The sequence below is a fragment of the Triturus cristatus genome, chromosome 2_1 (genome assembly GCF_964204655.1).
Source record: "Triturus cristatus chromosome 2_1, aTriCri1.1, whole genome shotgun sequence".
NCBI lineage: Eukaryota > Metazoa > Chordata > Amphibia > Caudata > Salamandridae > Triturus > Triturus cristatus.
Window position 1 is genome coordinate 830,886,808 of NC_140581.1, and position 17,053 is coordinate 830,903,860.

Genomic DNA, 17,053 nt, shown 5'->3' on the forward strand with positions numbered 1-17,053 from the left:
TCCAATGCTGCACCCTCTTTTTTCTTAACCACTGCTTGCTTCAATCGACACAGCTAAGAGGAATCCAGTAAGGACCAACTTGAACATGAAACCAGAATTTCCAGTCCGGGCACACGTGCACCACATGTGGGAAACATCTGCATGCCCTTGTCCACATTTTGTACATTCCGGGGATTTGAATCTCATATTTTATGTAACAGCAACAGTGCGACATATGCTCTCATAAGACATGTGTAATACACTAACATTACAAATGCGACTCTGTGAACAGCTCAGCCAGACCCCCCTCTTCGCTGAGTATTAGCTTTGCTGCCCCAGCCCCTGTAGCCCCTGTAGCCCCCCACAGTGAATGCTGTCACGCTCCTTCATCTGGTCTTCACTGTTTCAGTCTTTGATTGACCAGATGTTCAACCAGCTCTGCATAAAACTGCACTCAGACTTGACATGCTCCTGTGGGGCCCATCATTGAAAACTAACTGACTGTGTCTGATGTTGGGGTGCTGACCACAAAAGCCAGGTACACTAATAAGTGAATCCTATACATTTCGTTGGCATAAAATTGTAGTATTTGGCCTGTCCTGGCTGCATATATCCTACTTCAGGAAAGACTCAGCCTTGGGGGAGATGCATGCGCTTGTAGCCCACTGCCTAATTGTATCTTACCGTACATATCATTTATAATGGGCCTAGCGTCGTGATGCTTCTCCACCAATGTACATGTAATATGGCACCTGACCTACCTTGCTGTTATTCTTCCTGGTCAGCCTTCTCCCCAAGGCAATGTATGGTGCAACTACACCACTCTATAGTATTTCTTCAAATTTGTAGTTTTAAGCTCTCCCTGTCCGAATGGAATTTCCAGCAACTCCTAATGCATTGCGCTGGTGGTCTTAGTCACAAGAGTGTCTTTAGGATAGGCCTAAGCATTGCTGGGGAAACACTGGCACGAGCCTAAGTAGCTAGATAACAATGTTTGACAGCACAGTCCTGTGACAAATGGAATTTTATCCACACGGTATTAATATTCTCCAATGCAACTATCTTTCTAACTGTAGTTGATGCATACACGTGTGCGTGTACAGTGCTGTTCAACTTACAAAATCATCAGTAACCCTTGGTGCACACCTGTGTCTGCTTAGCTTCCAATCCCTTTCGTCATAGCCCATTCACCTACAAGCCTAATGATGGCCAACCAAACTCTTCCAACAACTCCAGGATCTGTGTGCCCAACCTCTGGATTTGTCACATACAATGGTACATGCTCTACAAAGCGAGAAAAACGTGCCTGCCGCCGTAATAAGCAGAACCCATCCCCGCAGATCTTTTCGTGAATAGGCAAAGCAAATATTAGCAGAGAGAACAAGCCACTCTACCTGTAAGATGAATTGGTTGTGCACTGTCATATAGAAATGTATGAAAGCCCTTGGAGAAGAGAATGTTACAGTTCCAACTTGCAGCTCATCATTTCTATACATAGCCAGTGTGTAGCGTAAAATGCTTGTCGTGTATCCACGCTGATAATCCTATGTGTCTCCACTATCTTTGTCCAGGAACTAAAACATTTCTAATACGCTGCATTGTAATTCTTTCAAGAGTAAAGCCATTTTAATTCTTTCAAGAGTGAAGCCATTTTAAACCTCATGAACAATGTCCAGTGTCGCCCTAGCCTGCTTTGCTGCTGTGACCAGGTGAGACAGGGACAACAAGAAGCACACTGTTTTATTTTTTCTGAGCTCTGGAAGCCTCGCTCATCAGCTGAGGGCAGCTTCCAAACCCAAGAGCATCGTTATAAACAGGACTTTAAGTGGGATCAAAAAACGGGGGGGGGGGCCTCATAAAGGGGCGTGGCCAAATGTAATTAAGGGCGTGGCTTAAACACGTGTAAGCTAAACATCTGTGCTTAGCATTGTGTGCCACCCAACTTGTATTTTTCTGCTCCTGTCATTGCTTCCAGATATATGATACAACAAGTATCATCATACCCACAACAAGTCAGGACTATTGGCTTTGTCAGTGGTTGTTAGTTGCATAAGATAAATAAGCAGCAACTACGGCTTGTATATAATATTGAAAAAGCTTCCACTTAAAGCCCTGGTGACACCACGACAATGTTGCCGCTCCCAAGTTTCAAAAAGAGAAGGGAAATCCAGAGACAATGACTCTCTTTAAAGGATGTCCCTTGCCCTACAACGCTCACCATGAGGTCATAACGTAACCCCCCAGCTGTGCGAGCAACTCACGGGCCCTCCCGCTGTTCTATCCTACCCATCAATTATGTACAGCAAGACCTTTTTTGTGGTGTTAAAACGGCCGCAGTTTATTCACATCATAAGTTGGTACACACGTGTCGTGATGGCATTGGTCATCAACATACTAATTTCTGGCTTATCTTGGACTACAAAATAAGGCATTTTTCATAACAGGTTATACATTGTACATCTTATAATTTGGTGCATGTTAATAAGCATAACTTCCAACTGTCGTGACATCTCTACTTCTGTCACTTACTCGGTACAGCGGGTCGCGGCTTCGAGGCTTCAACTGGCTACCGAATATCTGGTGTTCGTGCCTCCATGGCCATGCCTGGGCTGCAAGTGCCGTGTCCGCCCAGCGCTGACCAGTTCTTACCCTTTTGCCTGGCCTCAAGTATCCCTGCCGTAAGGCATCCCAAGGACCTTGTTTGGGCAATTGCACTTTTACGTCTTTTTGTCAGGATTCTTTCTTGTTAAACCTTGTGACTACCCGCCCCCTCGTCACACTACAGATGCGACGCTCGCCATCTCTGGTGTGGGTGCGTGGGTGGTATCAATTTCCTCCGGCGGCAAAGCTGAGGATTACTTGTCTCAGTCGCCTTTTTGGCCGTGCTTGAGACCATGCCCTTCTTTCCTGATTGGGCCATTTGAACCCAACCTTCCTGGTCACGCATTGGCCTTAGTCGTTGGCGCGAGAATGCGCCCTTTTGCTGCTGTGCCCTCTGTCTGCCGCCCATGGAGGGGGGGGTTAGACGCCCTCCCTCTAGGGTCGGCCGCGCCTGCCAGTCAGCGGTAAAACTTCTCCACTAGTGAGAAGTGAGCAAATTGAGCACGGGCACATGATGTGCCTGCTGTCACTGCAGTCCGTAAAAAAAACGGACCGCCTGTGCCAGGGCACAAGACAGAGCCCAATAGAAACCCGTTTCGAGGCCTCCTTTAAAAAACTGCCGGTGCTCCGCACCGGTGAGACCCAGCCCACGTAAAGCCCTGGTTATAAACCATGTGGAGGATTGGTACTAGTCGCTCCCGGAGAGCCACGTAAAATTCTATCAGGATGCCATTGCCTCCTGATGTTTTATTTTTGCCCTGGTCTGTAACTCCCCACTTAAGGTCACCTTGCCTCAGAGGTGCACCTAAAACCTCTTTATCTCTATCTACAGATCAGCAGGACACACCTCAACATGCTTTAGATTAACCATCCCGTGGACTGAACTAGTTTGCTCTCTCTCCCGTTTAAAAACCCGACTAACTCGCTGGCTGCTTTGACCATCATACTACGGTACCTTGCCTCATAGCTGTTAGAATTAAGTGATATGATCCACAGAGAGGGTACTTTCAGGTAGTTACTTACCACGGTGGAGGGCCTGAGGCAAAGCAGAAGGCCCTAGTCCACTCCACATCACATATAGTACTTACACCTGCTAACCACTGAATCACTCGGGATCCTCATTCCTGCCTCACCTTTAGGCCTTTCTGTTAAAAATAAGCAATCCCCTCACAAACACATTGGCGGCATTTTTAATCACAAGGGCGCTCCTCACGAGCAACCGATATTGCTCAGCGGGCCACCCTCTGTTTTATTTTATTGTTTGTCAACAGCTGATAAAACCCATACAGACCTCAGAATCTAAAACCTTACCTTGCACCACACTACTATCAAAAAATGATAAGTTTTAAAATACAGTCTAAGCATCGCGTCTCCGTACACAGAAGCACTTCACTTTTACTTGAGTCCTCTCTGTGCAGGTATCGACCATACACAGTTAGATTCGAAATCCAGAACAGTTACATACATTCCAACAGCAGGAACACAGAACATTTGTAAAATAACTGGAGTACTGTGGTGCTCTGTATGAGATCCAAATAAAATAAAAACAGGGCATCTGTCCAGGGCATTTCTAATGGAACAGCCTTACAGAGTCGAAGAGACGTGTCTAAGTTTACGTGTAAGGAACCAAATCACTCTGGGCGTTCGTCCACATTTTCTAAACCATCAAATGTAGCTGTTTCTTTTTACCTCCTGAAATGTAAAAACTAAAATTGAGGTGTTTTGGTTGACAAATGTGTGTTCGTGGTCCATTGAAATGTATGGGATTTCTCAGTTGGGCTGGGAGGTATATTCAAACCGATCTTATTTTGAGGTCAAATATCTGGTTAGGAATCACATACGAATGTATGAACATTTCAGTCTCAAACACCTGCATTTTGCATGTCCCTCCTAGAAAATTAATTGACATGAAATATAACGAAATTATATTACTTCTTTCAAAATATATTTGTTTTTCAAAGTGAAATTATGACTTACACATTTCTACATTCAAAGTTAATTATGGCAGTTTAAAATAAGTATTGTTCTTGGCCAAACAGGGTCATTTACACATGCAGCAAACTCCACTTCAGCTCAGGCCAAAATTGATTCTTCCTGTTTGTAAGCCAAAATAACAGGCCATACATTTTTCACTTGATTTTCTGTATTATGCCTAATAACACATCCATAAATAATCAATTTCTTAAGACTATTCCCATTTGAGCTTTTCGGAGCTAGAGGAAATTGATTATAAACGTAATGAAACTATGGTTGACTGCATAGTTTACTTTCACAGCCCTAAAACACTTTAAGTACACAACGGTGACGTACAGAAAGATCAATATGTTGTTGTGGTTCTCATTCAGTTTTAGAAGTCGCTGAAGCAGAAATCTGAAACATTTTCACTTACTTATTCATCCTGTTGCAGAGGAAATTTAAGGATTCTGAATCAAATTTTGTTCAACAGTCCATATTTCTATGTGAGCACATTGGGTGAGATAGTAAAGCGCTTTAGTTATTTGTGATAACTAGAAATATGTAGCTAAATTTAGATTGTGAAAGTGGCAAGGCTTCCGGATATGAATGTCGTGGGAAAATATTGGCAGGCAAGGAGGCAGTCTTATTGTGGCATTTTGGTATTGTGTCTGATAGATTTACCGTTTTGCTGGTAGGCCGCCAGTAGAATTAGTGTGCGCCCCGTCCCTTTCTCTGTGTATTGATCAGAATAATATTGCACGGATTCAGCTGCGCGCTCACCAATACATCTGTCACAAAATGGGTTTTTTGACATATTTGTTTACTCCTTAGGATAATTGAATTTATCTTCAAGTTGAGATCTTGGGGTATATTAAATAATACTTCAAGCATGTAAAGTTCCAAAGTTATTTATTGTAGAGTCTTCCACAATATTTAATAAAGTTGTATAATTTATTCTACTCAGAAGTGGTTCTCTTGCTAACCACTTTTTAAGGGTCCTCATTTGTTCATACAATTTATTTACATTCCTCACCAGGCCTCCCACTCCCAAGCAGTAGATCTTGCACCCCCTCATGTTTAATGCACCTCTCAACGTTTGCCACACCATTGACCAGCCCCTCATTAACTTCACAGAAATGCTTAATCGTCTCTCGCAGCTATGAAAGGCTGTGCAGGTTCTGTGTAAGTCTCAACTTTGGGATTTTCTGATGTGTACAACAAAGCATGACCCAGTAGTGATCTATCAAGGCACGCTGTATTTAGGAAGCAAAGAAGAAACTCCTCAGTATTCAGAAAATCTATTCCAGTATGTGGTTATGTGTGCTTGTAGAGGCAGAGAGCCCCTACTTGCGTCCTTGTATTGACTACCATACTTCCAGCAGTCAACACAGCGGCTTCACTACATGATATAGTGCTAGCGGGTAGTGTTCAATTGATTTTGATTTGAAGATTGCCAACTTTCCTTGGGGGCAAAACTTCACTGCATTCATTGCCTGTGTCAAGATATTTATGTACACCTTACTTCATGACAGAAAATATTAATCAATGCAACACACAACATCTCCATCCACATAGAACAGAACCAACACATACCACACACCCCTATTCAGTTTGCTGAGCACTTGCCAGCCATAAATTCATTCTGCAGTCAATTTTACAGCTTAGCTAACCTGCTTCCATTCAACAGCTCTAACACATCTTACACAGTATAACGCATGTTCACCTTCAGAAACTCTCAGCCTCTACTGACGCAATGCTGCTTTTGGAATTGCAGACGCCACCCACTTCCATGTGTTGATTCTTCAACAACTTTGATGTCACTCAAATGCAAGGGCAGGCATGACAAACAATGAGCTATCACATTTTGCTTTCCTGACAGGTATTCTACTAAAAACGTTTAATTCGAGCATGTCCACCTACCAGTGTGCAATATGTGTTGCAGCCTAACCTGCAAACTGTTTTCATTAAAGGTTTAGAGTCAAATCAGACCATATATAGCATTCCTAACAGAAACAACTTAAACCTCCATGAACCCCCAGCAATAGGCCTCTGTTAAACCCGGCATGGGTGGATTAAAGCGATGTGCCGAGATACCAGTAAATAGTTTAGCATCTATATTTGATAAAGAAATGGGTCTATAAGACCCACATCCAGTTAGGTCTTTGCCGGATTTTGGTATAACCAAGATTGCGGCTTCCAGCATAGAGGGCAAGAAAAAGCCAGAGACAGTGAATTAATCTGTGATACCAAGGACACTGTAAGCCTCAGTTAGAGATCTAAGTTAATACAATTTGACCTCACTGCAAAAAATGATCCGGAAAGGGTGCCCCCAAGAGTATGATATGCAGCCTCTCTAAGGTGGGCAGTGACAGGGTGGAATTCTCTACATTTCTAGAGAGTTATAGCTGGCAGATCTTGGTATAGCACCGGAGCATATCCTCGAAACTGAAAGGGATGGGCCTCCCGTGCCTTACGAAGGATAGTAACTTTCAATTGAAAATCGTGCAGACTGACTAAGATATCCACAGGTGGTGTTTTATCTGGTCTGGGCAAGCCCATGTGATGAACTTGGTCCATTTTGATTTCTGTATCGTCCGGGGGAAGGGGAGGGGGGGCCCAGGATGTGCCGGAACAGGGCCTCAACTTACTCGCTCAGATCAGATCATTTTGCCAGAGTGGGGACTGCTTTAATGTAGATGTTGTTTCACCTAGAGCAATTTTCTAAATCTTCGGCATGGACCTTGAGATCGAGGTGTTGGTCTTTCAACCTGAGAACTTCTTGTTGGACAGGGGACGAGTCGCAGACACCCTGTCGCTGACCCCCTTTAGGTCCCTGCGAACTTCACAAAAATCAGCCAAGAGCTGCTTGTAAGTCATCACGAAGCAAGGTAAAAAGGGCTTCTAGAAATCATTTTGTCACGGCCATCTGGGTCATCCGACTCGGCATGAGGATTCTTAGCGGGCATAGGTGTCTTGTGTCCTATGTCACTCCCAGTTGGCCTTGTGAGCATGTCCTCAAGGTAGTGATCCTTCTTCGTCCTGGCAGAGGACACTGCAAAGAACTGACCTCTGACGTGTGCAGTAGTCAAGAGATGTCCCCCTTACATATCAGCAGGGGCACAAAGGCCAGAAGCAGAGTGGCGAGCCGCAGGGACCCCCGGCAACAGGGTAGCACCTAGAAGGTAAGCAGTTGGAAAGCTGTCAAGGTCGGGGACCGCTCGACTCAGAGTCTTAAAGGGAGAGCTGCGTCACAATCCACCAGCCATAGTTGCGAAATCGGAGGGGCACTCAGAGTGTCAACGTACTTCCAAGTGAGCGACAGACTAAAAGTCCCAGCAAGGACCACAGCTTCCTGTAGGAGACCTTGCTAGCACCGAGATGGTAGCAGAGGCGTCACAGGCAATTAAGCCTTCCAAGGACTTGGCCTAACGGCTAGGGGGGTCGACCTCCAATCTGAGGAACTGGGTTCGAGTCTCGGCAATGACGCTGAACATCCTGTGATTCTGGGCAAATCACTTAATCTCCCTGTGCTTAACAAAACAAAATTAATGTGTTCTCATGTAATGCAACTGATGCTATGTAAAGCTCACTGATACCCGATTTGGGTCAAGTTCGCGCTGTATAAAATTCTGTAAAAATAATTAAAAAATGGACAGGATCTGGTGATCTGAGGGATGAGGAGTAGCCAGGTATGGGGCAGACCCGGGACAGCAGGGCCAGAAGATGGTGCCAGCTAGAGCCCAAACAAATCGCCCATAAATCAGCGGCAAGGACCAACAGTAGGGCAGTGGGGATCTGTGAAGAGCTGGGGGTTGGGGGGGCTCAAGCACCAATGGGGAATGCCCTCTAAGCGTCTTGAGGGTGCTCAAGAATGTGGGGGTTGCGGAAACGTCAGTTGGCTCCAAAATGCCCAGAAGGAGTCAGTGTATATGGGGTGGGGCGGGGGAGGCCCAGTGATACAAAGATAGCTGCTCTGGTTCTGTGCCTGAGAGCAGGGGACCCGTCAATTTTTTCAGGGCCACAGTTGTAAGGCAGACGCCACCCTAAAGTCCATGCCAGCCGGGTCCAGGAAAGAGCCGAGACAGGCTGCTGGGCAATCGCACCGATCGGTGCCGCCACCCGGCTGCCCAGTGTGGTCGAGCAACACTAGAGAGTGGCCGGCTTCCCCTCCGTTAGCCCGCCACATTGATGATCCAGGAGAAAGGGAGGCGGGGGAATTCAGAAGGGCAACACCCCTGGCACAGGTGAGAAAGCAGTGCTCAGGCCCACTGTTCACCCCCTCCAGTCTCTCCTCCGTTGCACAGGGCTAGGCAGTCTACAGGAACGGGAAGACCCGGGTGATCTTCGGTCCTGGGGTCAATGGAAGGGCGCTGTATGAGGCTATAGAAGCGGCAGGGACGAAGAGACTGGGAAAGACCTCTTACTCGTCTGCCATCTTGGAACCCAACATTTGGTTTAAAGATTCGTAAGTCACCAGAACCATTAGGACCATTTTTCTGAGGGCTGAGGTCAATTTGGGATTACATGTTGTCTGGTAATATCACATTGACCACACAGTTTTCCGCACCCAAAAACCTAGCAAAAGTTGTGTGACACGAAAAACTCAGTACTACGAATTTGAAGCTGGGAGCGGGATTAAATATGTATCATGCATATTGAATTCTATTGAATTCTATTCCGACCCACAGAACTGGAAATGATGCGGTAATAGGATACTCGAGAAAAACCAAAGCCTGCAGTACCAGTAGATCACTGTGCGCTATTATTGCAACATTTTTCTTGGGCACTCCTAATGACTCTTTCAATATTTCAACCCCTTTCATATTTTCATTATCATGTATAGATAATAGGTCATGCCATGCCACACAGCATTTACTTACTAAATTCTTTACCACATGAGCACATTTTAATGTATTTTACGATTCATAAACATTGGTCATCACATCTGGAGGGAAGCTGGTCTATCTAGGCCGTCACGTTCTTGGGGACTATATTCATCGCTGGTCATGCGACCCACCATGTTAGTATGGGATAGGGTGTCCAGGCGAGCAAACCTCAACGTTCCCTTCACCTATGTCTCCGATTTAAAGGGATAGGTTCACAGTGGTTAGCGGGCGGTCGCAAGCGCTTTGGGCATTTGTTTGATCTCCAGGGCCATATTGCCTTTGAGCAGGTCCGGGCGGATTATGGCCTCGCCGCCTCGGACCACTTCATTCATGTGCAAATGCTGCACTGGGTGACCGGCCCTCTATTATGCCCCTTGGTCAGCAGGCCAATGCTCCCGTTCGAAAAAAAGGCTTTAAAAAAAAAAAGATGATCGCAAACTTATCTCGGAAATTTACACGTTTTTCTCTCAGGGAACTAGTGGGGTACGGACTGCCGGGCAGAGGCAGTGGGAGGCGGAAATCGGACGAACCCTGTCAGACAAGGAATGGGAGGATATTTTTTATAGGACCCACCACACCGCGCACTCCATGGGCCACACAGAAACTGCTTTTAAAAGTGTATCCTACTGGTATTACACCCCGGCTCGTTTAACTAAATGGATCTCACAGTGCGATGGTCTCTGTTGGTGAGGCTGTGGTAGTCCAGGTACCCTCCTTCACTTGCTGTGGAGCTGTCCGACGCTCACGAAATACTGGGTTAAGATCCTCGATGAGATAGATAAAGCTTTTGACACTACCATCCTCAGATTCCCTGCATACACTATATTAGGATTGCCCAACGCCCTGACTTTCCCTTTGCGTTCTACCAAAGATAGGCAGATTGCCCTGGCACTGAATGCCGCTCACTGGGTGCTTTTATCTGGTTGGAAAATGGACAGGATCTCGGATCACACGCAATGGCTTCACCAGCTGTGGTCCCTACTGGGCATGGAGAGACTGTCCATGGCCACCATAGGGGGCAAATCCGAATACGCTAAGATATGGGCCCCCTTTATTTCCATCCTATCTACACAGTTTCGGGAACTGACATGCCCTGCTTGCCTACGGATTTTGAAACTGATTCCAGAATGTTAGGGGGTGATTAGTACATACAGGCCTCTGCTGGGTTCCTAGGGACAAGCGCTGTTAGTAGTTACCACACCGTACCACATCCATTCACATAAGTGCAATCACTGGCACACCTGGAGAGGGTTGGGGAGGGGGTGGAGGGAGGGTTGCTAGTCCCTTAAATATCACCTGTTCATGTTCCTTTTACTTTTCTTAAAAGGGAGATCTTAACGCCCCATGCTTGCTTTAGCGAGTCTTTGGCTCACCAGGCACATGCATGCTCTGCTTGCCGCAGACCATCTCTAATTTTCAAATTACAAGAAACTTGGATCATTTAATGTTTCTTCCTGTTGAACGCGGCCTGCCCATGATGGGTTGTAGGCGGCATGCTGTGTAATCTATCTATACAGACAGCCTGTATTCCATTGGCTCTTCTCTGCCTTCATTACTTCTATGCAGCGGCCCGCTGGGTTGTAGGCAACGATTTATTGTATTGTCATGCTGTGTGTTCTGCTAATAAAAATTGTTTCAATTCTAAGATTCATAAATAAGCCCACACCTGGATTACTTCTACTTATTTCCAAGTCTTGCAATGAAATTTGTATCCCTGTTTGTGACATGTGAACCTGAAATAATTAAGTTTTGCTTTTTTTTCGTTTTGCCAGAACCTATTGTGCCATCTGTTTTCATTTACCGAGGCTGGCAGCAGTGAAGATTCCTCCTTGATTCAGAGACTTGGATGCACACCTGGCTATTACTACTCGGAGCTTCTGAACAACGTAAGTGAGCCCATTCTTGTAACTGATAATCTCGACAATAAATCACAGTTGTTTACTGCAGATGTTACCTAGGGATATGACTTAATGAATGACTTGCACTAGGTTTGAGTCAGAATCACAAACCATATTGCACACTTTAATAAGACTTATCCTGGAATTCCCCAAACATCCACCCACTTTCCTCCACCTTAAGCTGAACTGGTCCTTCTACCCAGTAGCGGCTGCTGCCGGACCTGGGTGGTGAGGACAAAAAAAACCCGGAAAAAAACACTTACCTGAAACGGCCACTGCCTCTCCTTCGTCCTCCATCCCTCCGACATCTTCCTGCACTCTCGGCTAGCAGCAGGAAGCACTCGCCCTCCCAACCTCCCCATAACTAATCACAACACTGCAATGCAGCCTGGTGTAATGCTGTGTAATGCAGCCTGGTGGGGAAAATGCAAAGTGCGCAGGACTGCCTGGCCGGCCCTCTTGGGCCAGTCAAGCAGTCGTGGCACTTCAGGAGTGAAAACCACTCCTCTCCTTACTCCGCCAGCCCAGCCCAGCCCCGCCCAAGAGCCACTGAAGTATATAGGAAAAATAAAATGATAATTACACTAGTCAGCAAATATAATTTTCTTTTGTTCAGTGGGGCGACGCTCCTTCGCCTTAGCGGAGGAGCCGCCCCTGCTTCTGCCACACTGCGATTTTCCTAGTGAATGCAGGCTAGGGGAAGCTTTCAGAGCAAAATAGGCTGCCATCACCTAACCTACCATCCTGGCCCAATGCTACTCACTGTTTCCTGCAGTGTGATGCTGATGGAACCATTTTGCCAAGATTGACTTTGTTTTCCCGTCTTTCCCTGCCTTTGTAAACCACTCCTGCCTTTCCTTTTTTCCTTATCTCTAGCCCTGCTTGTGTTTAATTTAGCCACTTCTCCTTATGCCTCACAGTTGTAATATTTTACTCTTGTACCGTACTACTTTGGTACTAGGTAGGTTTGTACTGTAAAAGTCGGATACATAAATGCATACATTATAAAATGCAAAAAAAGTGGGGATGGAAGAAAAGGTTGGAACTTGGACATAAGAATTGGCCCCCCATTTTCCTTCAGATATGTCTTGAACGTTTGTCAGTTCTGTCTTTTCTAAACCCTCTGTTTTGTGGGGAACTTGGCAAAATGTAATCAAGCAAAAAGGAAATCAATCAAAGTTAATCAACCATCCTGACATCTCCACTCTCCAGGACTCCTACTCGCCAACATCTCACGCATACGCAGAACGAGATCGGGTGGATGAGCGTTCTCTTACAATGCTCCTAAAGCGTGCAATAACCTCCCTCTCCAAATCAGAACCTCCTCCTCTCTTCTTGAATTCAGCAGAAAGTTATAGACCTGACTGTTCAATTAACCAACCTATGATAGTTAGGGCTAGGCACACAGACCTACTCAGCACCAGGATACCCTTGCAGGTGATAGTGTGCTTTACAAGTACACATAACATAACAACAGTTTTCCATTTCTATTAGATATTTCTTTACTTTTCAAAGATTCTTTTCACAGACTCAAACTCTATTTTATCATTTTGTATTTCACTGATAAAAATGTACCAGACTGGGTGCTGTATATCTAATTAGAAAGAAAAAAAATTCGCCCTCACCCATCTTCTTATCTTAATGTCATCAACAGAAAGATCGCTACACAAAGTGGCTTCTACAACAACAAGTGAGCAAGAATTAAGTTACTGGAATCAAAAGATTGAGGATGATAATTACAACAGAACCTCTTGTAAATTTGGAGAGCCGTACAGATCGATTGTAAAATATCAATCTGCAAATGGGAACTGCGATCTGTCTCAATAGACTCTGTAAGGCCAAATCTTGGCATCAATTCCCTCAACAAAACTTTGGCAAATGTCTGATCTCCTGGTGGGATAAGCCTCAAACCAATTTGAAAATAAGAAGACAATCACAAGAATGTATCTCAAGCCATTGTAAACTGGCATTTCCACAAAATCAGCTTGGATTCTTTTAAATGGGCTCTCTGATTTCTTTTTTTTAACATATTTCATTGAAATGTTATTGATAATACAGCTCGGCCTGAAAGACCCATATATAAACATCGGAAAATAGCAAATTTCTGAGTAATACCAATATTTTAGAACTTCAAAAACACAGGCACTGCTCAGAATCCTTCCCCCTCCCCATGCAGGATCTCAGTCTACTACAATAAAGTGGTGAAAGCTACAGGCTGGTGTTATAACTATGACTGTATTTCTTTCTCTATGAAAGATTCTTTGGCTAATGTTTAGGGTAAATCGATGCACCGGTATTCAGCCCTGGGCATCAGTGGTCTACCCAACACCCTGTGTGCCCATTCAACTGTAAACACGGTAGATGCTTTGCCTCCCAGTACCTCAGAAAGGTCCTCCAGAAACCGCTCCATCCTCTGGCCTTCTGATTTCTCTGGGACCCCCACCACCCTCAAATTGTTGCAGGTTGAGCGCCCCATCCTCATCGTCAACCCTGACCAGTAAATGTTTAATGGTATTCTGCCTGAATCTTGTTGACGCTCTCCGTGAGTTCCAGTCGGGCAAGTATATTTTCTGTCTTACCCGCTCTGTCCGCTAGCTTTCTGTGGTCTGCCGTTGAAAGCCCTAGGTCCAGGGCTACCTCTGTGATTTTTTGTTCCAGGGCGGTCTTCATGTCCCGTAACGCAGTTAGAATTGCGGCTGTGTGGGCCTCCAGCCTGGGACCCATATCCTCTGACCAGGTGTCTCCTTCCCCCGTTTGGTAGTATCAGTCCCTGGTCCCATGTTCAGTACATTAGGTCTCACCTTTGCACAGCTCGTCTGTTTGGGTTCCACCCCAGAACCCTGCCGTGTGCCCCAGTGTGCTGCCCTCAGTGGTTATCTGCCCTGTCCAGGCCTCTTGTATCCCCATTTGTCATCATGGACCCTCAGACACCGCTGGACCGCCTTACGCAGGGATTCGCCAGGCCCACCACCCAGATCAGACCCCCTTCGCCCCTAGTAGACCCGACAGGGGACGTTCACCCCAGGCACTGACCTCAGCTGCTCCACATGCTCGAGCACCTCCGGCTCACCTGGAAATCCAAGCAGACACGTGGCTGTCCTCACCAGGCAGGGTGACACTTCACCGCTCCTCCTCTCACCCGGGACTGGTTCCCGGGCTAGCCTGGGTGCCCAGTGCATGATAAAAGTAGTGCAGTCTGCCTTAAAGTCCCCCTTGGGCAGGCCCTGATTTTAGCCTCCCTCAGGGGCCTGACTTGAGTAATAGCATCCCACAGGCCCTCCGCTGTGGGACCACGCCAGTTCTCCAGGCTCCCCCGGCTGGTGTTGCACCTCCGCTTTCATCGCGCCACCCTGGTTTCTGCCCTTTCCCGGCACTTCACTCTCCCGGTGCCATGGCAACCTCCCAGGCCTGGTCCCTGGACTTAGCACACATCCGGAGAGGGGTCCTTGCAATCTTGCAGTGGCCGCCATCATCTTGCGGGAACCGTGCGGCAGCCGAATCTTCGTGCTCCTTCTGTGCCAAGGGCAGCCAGCACCTGTTCACGCAGTACTTGCTTTCCTTGCAGAGAGGAGTGGAGAAGAACACTTCGTATAATGCAATGACTGTATACCATTCTGCATCTGATTGAATTTAGAACAGGAGTACTGCTGGATTGCGTACCACTGGACAACAAAGGATGAAATGAAATGAAAAAAGAAATGTATAAAGCACGATACAGTTATCCGAAGGTATCAAGGCGCTAGCTCATCAGGTAAAATATGCCGTAAGATCTTAGTTCAGAGTCAGAAATTGAAGAGCCATGTTTTTAGTGCTTTCCTGAACGCCAACAATTGTGTTTAGTCTTTTAACCTCCGGGGAAGAGAGTTTCAGAGTCTGGTCGTACCGACCAGAAAGCTTCTGCCGCCCAGGAGCTTTTCTTGAACCTGGGAATCACCGAGTTGTGAGATTGAGCTGAGCGTAGAAGGCGCGAAGGAGTGTACCGTTGGAAGTTCTGCTTGAAGAAGACTGGTACTTTGTCCTGGATTGCTTTAAATGCTATGCAGAGAGCTTTGAACTCAATACGTCTCTTTACTGGTAACCATTGTAGCTCAGTTAGCAAAGTGGTGGCACATTTATGCTTGGTAATATCCAGCAAGATTCGTGCTGCAGCATTTTGTACAATCTGTAATTTAGTTAGGCATTTAGTCCGGAGGTTGATAAAGACCATTGCAGTAATTGGCTCTGGACAAAACCAGAGCAGAGATCACCAGCTTGCGTAAATTGACACGGATGAATGGAAGGATCTTTCTAAGTAATTTTAATGTATAGAAAGATGCAGAGGTGACCTGGTTCACGTGGCCTTGGAATGAGAGCTTGGAGTCAAAGGTGACTCCTAGGTTTTTGACCTTATTTGTAGGGATGGGCAATGCGCCCAGCTCTGGTCGCCAGAAAGCTGGAGACCAGATGGTAGTGTCGCTGCCAAAGAGTAGAACTTCAGTTTTAATGGAATTTTCATTTCAGACAGTTGGTGGCTATCCAGTTCCCGACTTGGAGGAGGCCGGTATAAAACTGTGACGCTGTGTCCGAAGGCGAGCCGGTCACTGAAACCGCAATCTGGGTATTGTGGGCATAAGAAATTGCTGAGAAACCCAGAGATCCAATCAGCCATGCCAGGGGAGCAACGTATATAATAAAGAGGGTGGGGCTCAATAATGAGCCCTGTGGTACCCCACATGGCAATGTGAAATTGGGTACATTGAATTTAGAAAGAGCTACGAAATGTTCTCGGCCAGACAGAAAAGATCTGAGTTCAGTGAGAGTGTTTCCTTTAATGCCTATCCTCTCCCAAGCATTCCAGTAATTTATTATGATTACCAAAGTCAAATGCGGCAGAGAGGTCAAGCGACACAAGTGCTGCATTGCCCCCTGGATCGACCGTCTGTCGAATCTGCTGGGATGCTGAGATCAACGCCAGTTCCGTGCTTTTGTGCTTTCTGAAGCCGAACTGGGTGGCATCCAGGAAGACATGTTTCTCAATGAAGTCAGATATTACTACAGTCATGGCCTTCGCGACCATTTTTGGCGGGCAGGGAGTGTTTAGACGATAATTATTAGGATCCGCCCATCAAAGTTTGCTCTCTTAAGAAGAGGGAGGACGGATGCCAATTTCCAATTAGTGGGAAATATGCCTGAGGAGATAGATGAGAAGCAATTACTTCTGGTAGAAGATGAAAGATATTGGGGGGAAGGGGTCCAATGGGGAGCCTGAATTGGTAGACAGAAGTAGTTTAGTGACCCGATCAGAAGTCAGTGATGGAAAGAGAAGTAGTTCAGGGGGGCAAGATTTTTTGGGGGGCTAAGGATAGTTCCTTTATCGTGTTAGGGGTGACTGACATAGATTGGGAGGGAGTAGCACATTGAGACAAGGATGTGGAAAAGCCACTGTAAACTGAACTGACTTTTTTCTGAAAGAAGGTGGCAAAGGAATTATACAAAGCCCTGCTCATTCGTGTGTTCGCAATTTCGGGGGATTTGGCTGGCCTTTTTACTGTGTTGAAAAGTTCCTTGGATGAGTTGTTTGCTGTTGTTATGGCTATAGTAATATAGCGGGTTTTCTCATCATTCATTGATCTTTTCTTAATCTAGCAAAGATTGTTTATAGGCTATTCTGTCACTAATATCATAGAGGGATCTCCTTTCCTTTCAAGATGGCGACATTTGTGTTTTTGAAGTCTAATATGTTCAGTATACCAG

The 17,053-nt window shown here is 46.0% G+C and overlaps 1 protein-coding gene across 2 annotated transcripts in view; it reads left to right on the forward strand.

Moving 5' to 3' along the window:
• The window catches only part of FANCC (FA complementation group C), a 1,034,531-nt gene that overhangs the window by 432,031 nt on the left and 585,447 nt on the right, over window positions 1–17,053 (forward strand). For both annotated transcript variants that reach the window (XM_085632903.1, XM_085632904.1), the window contains exon 5: window positions 11,195–11,308. In XM_085632903.1, coding sequence (XP_085489029.1) covers window positions 11,195–11,308 — 114 coding nt within the window. The remainder of the gene's footprint in view (window positions 1–11,194; window positions 11,309–17,053) is intronic.